This window comes from Marmota monax, unplaced genomic scaffold (assembly GCF_021218885.2).
Source record: "Marmota monax isolate L192 unplaced genomic scaffold, Marmota_monax_Labrador192_F-V1.1 WCK01_AAM20220418_F8-fsc00016, whole genome shotgun sequence".
NCBI lineage: Eukaryota > Metazoa > Chordata > Mammalia > Rodentia > Sciuridae > Marmota > Marmota monax.
In genome coordinates this window covers 12766226-12777256 of record NW_026695209.1, presented here as the reverse complement: position 1 = coordinate 12777256, position 11031 = coordinate 12766226, and the positions used below count along the sequence as shown (strand labels likewise).

At 35.3% G+C, this 11031-nt stretch overlaps 1 protein-coding gene across 7 annotated transcripts in view; it reads right to left on the bottom strand.

Moving 5' to 3' along the window:
• Positions 1–1191: 1191 nt before the first annotated feature.
• The window catches only part of Nrip1 (nuclear receptor interacting protein 1), an 84772-nt gene continuing 74932 nt past the window's right edge, over positions 1192–11031 (bottom strand). For all 7 annotated transcript variants that reach the window (XM_058574571.1, XM_046430485.2, XM_058574572.1 and 4 more), the window contains one exon: positions 1192–8458. In XM_058574571.1, the coding sequence (XP_058430554.1) occupies positions 4643–8116 (3474 nt within the window). In that variant the 5' untranslated portion in view covers positions 8117–8458 and the 3' untranslated portion in view covers positions 1192–4642. The remainder of the gene's footprint in view (positions 8459–11031) is intronic.

The window sequence follows — 11031 nt, the reverse complement described above, 5'->3', positions numbered from 1 at the left end:
GAAATCCCCACATTGGATTAATGGGCTGCATAGCATGAGGAATTATCTGATTTGATTTTTAAAATTTCTGCATATTAACGTCAATAACACTTTTATAGTCAAAAATTGCTGTTAATTCTTTCCTTAAAAATCCCTCACAGGAAATGCATTACTTGATGTACTTGTCATTTTTCCTTATCATATAAAGAAATAAAATATAGTCGTGCACCTCATTCTGATGGTGCATATGTACATATAGGAGGATCTAATTTTCCAACATGCTCATAATGTATTACAGTGGACTATATTTCTATTACTTGGACATTTTATTTTTTTGAGATCTTAGGGATCAAATCAAGGGCCTTGCACATGTAGGGCAAGTGCTTTCCCACCAAGCCATAGCGCCAGTGTATTTGATCATATTTTAGATGTGTATAAACCTGCTGAGAAAACCTGCATGGATTATAACGGGCCTATTTTAATGCCAGGAAATGGAACTCATCTTTGGGACATCTTCCTCTTGTTATATTAAGGTCCTAAGCTATCAGAGCACGTATACAGGCTTTTTTTTCCCCCCTAAATAAAACAGTCTCCATTACTTATATATGTGTATTATGTTCAGGCGTGCACGTGCGCGCGCACGCACACACACACACACTCATTTTGGAAAACTATTACAGACTATTTCTCCTACTTAAAAACTGTACACTATGAAAATTAGATAAAAAGCCGTCTGATAAAATCTTATCTTAAAACAAAGTATGTCTAACCAACTTTACTTTTAAATATTGTACAAATTATTTTCTGGTTAAAAATATCTAGTGATCATTCAGATATCGGATAATGGGAGGCTATAGGCTGATTGTCTTTTTTAAATTTTTTTTTTAGTTGTCAATGGACATTTATTTTATTTATTGATACATGGTGCTGATAATCGAACCCAGTGACTCACATATGCTAGGCAAGTGCTCTGCCACTGAGCTACAACCTCAGCCCCTGATTGTCATTTTGAGGTGTGCTTTAACTGTCCTGTTTCTAAATGGCCTAACCTCCCAGTCACTGTCTTTTTTCCCCACTTAGTTTTCTAAAAAGGGCAAAACATCTTTGAAGACCTACTGTCAGTTTCATGACCTGGAACTTTTCTGTATAGGGAAAAAGCTAAAACCCAGAGAAAGTCAACAGAATAACAATCATTTCAAATCAGAGACAATGAATTTTTTTCTCATTTATTCAAATTCACTGCAGGAGTAAACACTAAAAGATTAAAAAACAAAACAAAAATTCACACTGCAGTATGTACAGTTTCATGACATCACATGAAGAAATTAAATTTCTAATAAAAATGACAAATTATATTACTGAGCAGGTTGCATCAAAGCTGGCTGTGTAAACCCCAGATTCTTACCATAAACGGTAATGTGCCTGTATTCCAGTATTAACAAACACTGGCAGACACCTGGTAAAATATTATGTTTCCAATGGGATTTAAAAATTCATGAAAGTAGTTGCGTGAATTCTTTATGTTGAAAAGTGGTTGACTCGATTAAAAAAAAAATTTTAAGACCCTTGGATTCAAAGCACATTCTTTCACAAAGCTTAAGCCACAGAAGTCATGTCCAGAAATGGAATACTGTCATGTTAGGATGAACATCTGATCTGACTTGTTAAGACATTTTGCCAAATGCACAGATGCACAGGGTCCCCCATGCACTTTTCATGCAGCAGGTAATCACAACTTAAATAAAAGGTTTATTCTATACATTTGTCCAGACTTGCAACTGTATACATACATGCACAATTTTTAAACCTGTCTGATTATATTTACACTTATACATGGAATATACAGGAACCAAAGAGATTAAAAGGCTTTTCTGTTGCATTAGAACAATACAAAATATGTATTTTTTCATTAAGGAAATCATTATTTACATCACCTTTAAAAACCAATTTTAACATCTTCATGTAACAAGTCAATATATATATATACATATTACATATATATATATATATAAAATATATACTCTCACCAGTTTACTCTTCTGTAAGATGCAGTAGAGAATAAACAGGTAATGCTACCTTACTGATGTCAACGGGAGCTGTAGTACCCTTTCACAAATGACTTTGTTAGGAAGAAACTGCCTCGATATCTAAAATAGTCCTTGAAAATGTGTATATGTGCATCCTTGTATTTATATATGCATAAATAAATTGAATTTATGAATGTATGCCCTTTCTTACTGCTCTTCTTTAAAATCATTCTAAACTCAAATTGGGGGACATTCTCTAGTAAATCAGAACAGTGTTCTTTGTAGTCATATTTATTTCTGTATTACATATTCTCATTCCTTTGTTAACAACAATAGAAACAACCAACCCATCAACCAACCAACCAAACAAAAGAACTAACAAACAAACAAACAAAAAATACAGCAATGCTGGCTCTGGATGCTCGTCCCTGACCTAAAAGTCACTCCCTTGTAAAAAGTCCATTCTCCCTAACTAAGAGAGAATATTAACATTTTTTTCTGACATACACCTAATGTTCCAGACCTTTCACAATGCCTGAGAAAAATGACTTGCTGAAAAGTTTGTTTCTAAGTGTAGACAATGAGATTGTCACAGAACGGATACGGAATAGACTAACTATATTCACTGGCCAGTGGAATCTTCATGTCAGAATAAGCAGATGCCTTCATCTCCTTGTGATGCAGTGTATTTGCTCCTATTACTGTATAATATATCCAGTAACTATTTACAAATCATTTTGAGAAAAAAAATAATCATTTTAGCATTTTAGAACATATTAGGAAATAACAACCTTTTTAATACAAAAATTTTAGAAACAATTTCAAGTAGAACAAGTTCAAATACATTTCCTTCTAATTAATAGTTTTTATACAGTAATTTTTGATGGGTTAGTTGCTAACCTGGCTCACAACTGAAAACAAAAAATATTACCTGGTGAATGAACTGTGGATTATGAAAACTGAACTTAAAAAAAAATAAGACTTGTTTTAAGACTAACATCCCATTGGCTCAACTACATATTAAGTCTTTCCAAAACCCTTTTGGATATCTGCTTTTAATTACTATTTATAACAAATAAATCCAATGGAGTTATTGTATACATTTTCATGGATATGTGCCTTTTGTACTTTTTTGCTAATAAGTCAATCTGAGTTTAGTTCCTTTCTTGGGTTTGAACTAAATGTTTTAATCTTTGTCAGCACTGTTCTTAGGACAATGATTTTAATAGAAGATAAGGATGTATTCAGGAGAAGTTTTCAAATCATCCTGGAATCACCTGAGTTTGGTAAGTGGCCCTGTTATTCCATCCCTAAGGCTAATTAAGTAGATGTTACTCATTAGAACACATAAATAATAGATTTTCCTGAGATGTTGAGCCAGATATGAAAGTTGTCCCCTCCACCCAATTTTTGTGTCATAAAAAGTATTCTGAACCCGATTTCCAAAGACATAACGGCAATATAGGAACTACAATATTGCAAATTTTGGGTTGACATATGACTACTGGGGAAAATATAGGCATCAGATAGTTTCTTTACAGACTCATGTTCTGAGAAAAGTCATCAGCAATGGTTCTCAAACATCTAAGGAGCATGTTAAGATGCAGATGGAAGATCCCAAGTCCACTCAGCAGAGATCCTTGTTTTGTAGGTCCAAGATGCTGCCTATGGATCTGCATTTTAAAACAAGTGCTCTAGATGATTCTAATGCAGGTGTTCTGAGTCCAGCTTTAAGAAATCCTGGTCATAAGACTCACAGGTACCACAGAAATGGTGAGAATCAACTTTTACAAGAGATGGCGAAAATTGTCCAAAGTAAAGCCATTTTTTGCTTCTGTTAAAAAAATTTTTTAAATAGTCAACTATTCAGGAAACCACCTGAAGATAAATGTTAACTTTCCTAATTCTGTAAAAGGAGTATTTATTTAGTAAAGTAGTTAAAATACAAAAAATGGAAATCTGCCTTTTTTTTTTTAAAGGATCTATCAAACTTCCCTCAATTTTAATCAATTTTTACTAAATAGTACAAGGTTTAAAGAAATGTATATTGAAAAGGTCTGGGTGGGGGCAGACACAAAACCCTTTCTAAGTGTTTAAAAATAAATATGTTTTTTAGCAAAAAGTGAAAAATGTTAAGCATATTTTTTCTGACTTATTTTTGAATTGGATATGAGATGTGAATCATCACTATTTTTTTATTTAATAATTACCCTTTAAAGAGTTTGAACTTTAAAAACATGTGTTATGCAAGCTGACTTCTGAAATGCAAAATAAAGTACCCTAATGAAGGCAAAAGGCAGCAAAATGCATTAATCCACTATGGATGGAATTTTACATTTTAATGTATGCCTCTTATTTATGATTATAAAAGAATTTCATTCATAGGCTACTCACAGTTGTTATCTGGTGCATACAGAAGTGTTACCAGTTTGCTAGTTCAATAGCTTCCTCATGACATCTAATGTTAAGCAAAAATTAGTATGCATATTTAAACATCACCAGTAACCAATACTTTTCAAAATGAAAAAAAGTTTCAATTATACCATGCTTTTCTCAAATCATGCTCTTATTTATACAGATCTCAAGTTCATACTAAGTAGTTTTAAAAAGATCGAAAGCTTGATGGCAGGTTCATTTTATTCTGATTCCTTTTTTATTGTTACCACATTTCCCAGAAGTCCATACACCTCTCCATTTGCACTGTGTGGGTGAGAAGCATTATTTCCCATATGGCTATTGTAAGGGCTTCTTAAATTAAAGAAAGAAGCTTTAGTTTCTGCAGCAGGAAGTAACTCTTCTTTGATTGTAACCTGTGAGACACTTTCGGCAGACGAAGGTTCCCTCCATATGTCCTTGTCCTGTGTTTCTCGGCTGGTAACAGAATTGCCTCCTTTCTGGAGCATGTAATACAGTATTGGGTTAGTTTTGGTCAGTCTTGGAGAGTCTTTTTCATATTCATTCTTATCCGCATCTGTGATAACCCACTTAATGGGTCCCTTCTCACTGGGCATGGAACACCCATTCAAAAGCCCAGATTCTGGTCTAGACCCCACACAGCCCAAGTGCTCAGGGAAAGGAGGGCTCACAGGAGATTTTACCATTCCTGGGTATGAAAATGTCCTGTTGTCCATGCAACTGTTGGGCTGAGAGGAACTGTACATCAGTCCATTTAAAGAAGAAAGGCTAAATTCAGGTTTGCTATTGGTCACATTGTTTTTGTGTCCTTTCTTTTTACTGTCAACAACAGAGTTACTCCTGTGTGGGGACAAGTCTCGAACACAGTTTTCTGAGAGAAGCAGCTGTTTCAGAACATTGAAGCTTTTACTCTCTCTGGCCCAACTCCTATGTTCACTTTCGTTGGCTGAACCATGACCAGCAGGATATTTAAATTCAAGATCATTTCTGCTAAATTTCAGCTCCTCCTGGTTAAGCAAGGATCCATAAAGTACTTCTGGAGCACTGTGATTATTTGCAGCATCAACAATGTTATTTTTCATCTTTTTAAATGGACTTTCCAATGGCTCAGTATAAAGCTTCCTTTTCTTAGGGACCATGCAAAGATTCTTTGATTCTAGTGGTGTCAGTTCACTATTTCTGTGACTCTTGTCCAGATCATCTGCCAGATAACCCTCTTGATTCTGTCTCAGCAATCGGCTTAACAGACCATTCTTTGAGAAGGAAAAATCCTGAGGTGAAACAGGTTCTGATTTAAAGTCCTCAGACATTGGTAAGGCAGCTGAGCTTCTCTGCGTGGTGGGATTCATACCTAAGAATGGGCTGCTCTTCGCATCATGGCTCAAGTGCACATCTGTATTATGAATATGTAAGTCATCACAAGGCTCAGATTTTATTTTCACCATCAATATCTGTTCACTTAAAGCTCTCTCTGTATGTTCCTGAGTACTTTCATCTCTTACAGGAATTTTTTCTTTCTTTTCATTCTTACCTTTGTTGGGATTTCCCAGAAGCAACTGGAGAACAGTACGTCTTTCTAGCAGATTTTCTATTTCAGAACCAGAAAGTCCTGGTTCCGAAACTGCTGGTTGATTACTGAATGCTATATTTTCCTCAACTGTATTTGTTTTATTTGACAGCAAAGGGCTATTTAATCTATCAATTATACCCACAGGTTTATCTGTGTTTACACTTAACAACTGTTTGCTGGGTCTCTGCTCTTCCGCTGCCACGGAAGACTGCATTCCACACTGTGCCAAATTCTGTAATAGTTTACTGGCACTAAAAGTTGCAGAATTTTGCGCACCTTCATTTTGAGCTGGTTTCTCTCCTTGTGATTCTTTGCTTTTTGTAAGGTCCATCAAGTGGTTAGATGTAGTATTTGCCATCTTTTCAGACTGAGTACTGCAGGCATATGGTGGAGAACTCCATTTGATGACCAGAGAGTGTTGAGAAAGATTGATGGGAGACTCTGCTTTGGCCGATGTAAGTAATGGTGGAGTACTCACTGGAGTAGTCCTGTTTGTACTGGGGCTTTCTATTACAGAAGTCCTTGTATAATTCTGAGTATTGAACTTTGTCACATCACTGTGTACTCCCTGAGGGCTGGTGATTTTTTCTACATTTTCTTCATTTTTATGGCCAAGTAGCAATTGAAGAAGTGTTACTTTCTGGTGTGAATTTAGCTTAGAATTATTTGAGGTATCATGATCCTCTTTGACGTCTACATCAGGGACTTTCGGATCCCAAGTGTTTAGCAAGGACTGAGTTAAATTATCAAGAGAAACAGGCTGGTCCGATTCTGGTTTTTCAATGCGGTGTTTGCAAGACAAGTCTATGGGAACACAGTTGGAATAAGAACTTTCATCACCGCTGCTGTCATCTGTAAAACTAGGATTGTTGTCTGAATACTCATCAATAGTTGTGGGAGTACTCCCATCCTCAAAAATGCTTCCCCTCTCATTCTGATTATGTCCATTCATTGGCTTAGGTATGGTCTGGCTTTTAAGAAGATGTAAAAGCAAACTATTGTTAGCAGCTTGTTTTATGTTGTTTCTTTCCAGTGAGTTCTTATAGCCTGGAGTTTTGGGAGAAGAAGGAACAATGCCAGTTGGATTTTGAAATGTTGTAGCGTTACTTTTGCTAGCCACTAATTTGCTTGATGTTCGTGCCTGACCATTGAGATGGCTTGACATTCCTTTTGAGATCTGGAAACTGCCTACATCCTTCTGGCCATTCTCTTGTAATCTGGCCATAGCAGCAAGTCTTTCGCTTGCTGCTTGATTTGCATTTTGTGTTTTTAAAGCATGTTCCCGAGAATACTGCTGCAGGTGGGCTTCACTGGAGAGGAGTAATGCTAATTGACTGCAGGCAACGCTAGGTTTAGGTGAGGTGGCAGGACTAGCTCTTTTTTCCACCATGCTTGCAACAGCCTGTAATCTTGCAGCACATGACAAGGGCTCACCCATGACCTTTGTTCCACTCTGTCCAATATGATGAGGCGACTCTACAAACCTGTCTCTGATGAGGTTTTTAGTTACATCAGGAAGATTGGTATCTGGCTTTTGATCTTTAGCTTTACTTTTTTTCAATAAAGTTTTTAAGTGACTTGATGCAACACCATAGCACCTTAAATCCTTCTCTACTTTTAAAGAATCATGACTGAGGGCATATCCTTGCTCCTTGAGGCTCTGCCTAATTTGTTGTGACAGAGCAACAGTCTGCAGCCTCGAGCTGAATGACTGAAGCAAAGAGGCCAGTAATGTGCTGTCCTGTTTGCCTTTAGGCACATTGTCAACCATGCCAGCTAGCAAAGCTTCCTTCTTTACGTTTAAATTTACGATGGAATCAGACAGCCTCTTCCGCTTTGCTGCATTCCAGTCCTCAGAAGACTGCAACAGTCTGGCTTTTTTGAGATGCAGCATGCCAGATCCCTGGTATGTGTGTGTATTGACAACTGGACCATTACTTTGACAGGTGGGAAATGCACTGCCAGAAATGTTAAAGTTCTGATCTTCTTCATTGTGCCCAGCAGACTTTTTGTCAACGGCAGTACCTGATCCCCCTGCAGCCTGATGCATTAGTAATCCTTCTAGGTAAGTTAAAACAATAGAATCCTGATGCACATCAGAGCCAAGCTCTTCTCCATGAGTCATGTTCAATAGAAGTGTTCACAAGGGCTTGGTTTCTATTTACTTTAAAGGATGATTTTCTGTAGGTGAGTGAGATTCAACTTTAATAAGTGAGTATCAGTTTATCACCTTCCATAGCAATCAGGTAGAGAGGTACTGTTACATTCTGACCAAGATTTCTTCTGGCAATGACAAGATGAAAGGCAGGTAAATTCCAATGCAGTCTCTCCAGAGTTGATCAACTTCTAAGAAGCAGAATTCCTCAATACACAGGTCTGTAGTAGCAAGCAAGCAGACAATTCTTAGTGAATATATTGCTTTTCCATCTTCATCTTTTGTTCTTCATTAAATGCAAATATCAGTAGTCTAAGAAAATAAAAATAAAAATCATTAAGTAGAGGCAAAGACAAGGTCATGCTATAATACCTATAAGAAAAGAATATAGCATTTACAAGTTTACATGTACACATATACCTATATAATATGCACATATATGCATTATAGTTGTTTCTTTAGTAATTAATGCTTCAGTGTTTTATAACTGTCTTCTAAAGTCTGCCAAGATTTTGATTTTTCATATGCACCTTTCTGCAAAGTAATATGAATGCTAAGTTTCCTTTAAAATTTTATACCTCCATTAGGGAGCTAGAATTAGTGTCCTTACATTACTATGCACTTAGGAAGAAACAAAAGCAAATGTGCTGGAAAAGAAAGAGATGTATGTGATATGGACTCATCTGATAAGTCTGATGAGTGGCTGAGGCCAACAGAACACATTCACTTCTGACATTATTCCCCAAACACACCAGACAATGAATAACTAATTTTTAGAATTTTTCAAAAACAGAAAAAAAGAAGGAAGCATTAAGAAGTTGAAGATTATTTTGTGGGCCTGTGCACTTATGACAGTCTTAATCATATACATGAACATTATAATATAATCACAAGTTTAAATACTTATAGTATTTACCATGACTTTAATATTAAAGAGAGTGATTCTTAAGAAGCTCATTCAGACATAACCAGTGAATATCTGGGCCCAACAGATAGTTTCTTAATACTTAAGTCAATGTACAAATAATTTACATAATTATTTATAAATAGCTTACATAATTATTTATACAACCCCATAATTTTGTTCCAATTTTTAATAACAGAAAGCGTCTAGCTTTTCTGTTTCTTATTTTTATACTTTTGAAATTCAAAATACGTTACTTTTGAAAATGAGATCATAATTTACATTGAAGAGAGGATAGACTTCTTTGTTCTGTAATTGCCAAATATTTTTCACTTTTAGATTTATGAACATCAATTACAGTGATAGATCCAAGAACTATTTTGTTTCCATATCACCTCTCTCTTTACAATCTTCTTTACACCTGCTGTCAGTACTTGTACTTATGAACAGATTCACTTAAATTTGGGTATTCAACATAAAGGATGAAATAATAATTTTATACATCATTCAAGTTAAAAAGGGCAATCAGGGTTGGGCATGGTGGCACACATCTATAATCCCAGCAACTGGGGAGTCTGAGGCAGGAGGATCATGAGTTCAAAGCCAGCCACAGGAACTTGGCAAGGCCCTAAGCAACTTAGTGAGACCCTGTTCCTAAATAAAATATAAAAAGGGCTGGGGATGTGGCTCAGTGGTTAAGTACCCCTGGGTTCAATCCTGGTACAAAACCAAAACAAAACAAAACCAAAAACCCAACAAACAAACAAACAAACAAACAAACAAAAACACCTATCCTGTTCTCTTACTAATTCTTGAATTGGAGAAAATCCATTTAGGATACTGTCATATGAAGATAACACCTAGCTATGCTGCTTATACAAGTCAATGGCAGTGTCATCATTCATGTCTACAGTGCTATTAGTCTCTTTGCATTCACCTCTGTTTGAAACAGCTCCCCATGTCAAGTTTATTCTCTAACATTCTGGACAAAAAATGAAAAATTGTGAATACTCAATTGTATTTAATAAAAACAAAATTCAGACTTTACCTCCATATTATTTTTACATTCTTGAAAGTTGATGCAGCATTGTAAAATATGCAAAAAGAACACTGAAGATGGCATCATAGTGAGGACTTATTTCACTATTATGTCATCTTTGTAGACACTTTAATTACTTTTGTCTGTTCTAGGGCACTTGGAAATAAGTGATGGACTGATTCCCAAAAAAGTAAAATGGCTTAAAGAGATAAGAAAAATAAGACCACTAAAATTCCATAAAGTTCCTCCAAATTATAAAATGTTCTGACATATATGGTAATAACAAGATACAATGTTTTATTCTATTAAAAACACATTCACTACAATTTTTCAAAAGAAAATAATTCACATATTATGATCTTTCCTACCAGTTAGAAATGTTCTTTTTAAAAATTCTTAAAATATCAAGGTCCAAAGAAACCCTGATAATTCATCTCTAACTACTTAACAATATGAAAATTACAAACTAAATCCTTTTATTAGTTTTAAATTATAACCATAAAAATCTTTTAAATTTGATAAAACTGAGATTTTACTGATTTATTAGCATGAAGCATGTTTGGTGAGACATTTATTAAAGAAACCAAATAATAAAAGAATTCTATGTAATCTTGACCATATATAGACAGATTCTAGGAAAATCTAAGTTCAATATACAGATTAGTTTAAAGAAATTAAATCTTAAACATCCTGTAATCAGCTTGATTACAAGAGTGTATTTTTCACAGGGGTACTCTGTGTGTCAGGGGGGTGCGTACTTGAACCATTCAATGACTAACCTACATCCCAAGTCCTTTTAGTTTTTTTGAGACAAGATATTATAAATTGCCTATTTTGCTTTGGACTTGTGATACTTCTTTCTTAGCCTCTGGAGTGGCTGGGATTATGAGAATGCCAGCCACCCCACCCAGCTGCACTTAAAAATATAAAAAATATGCACTT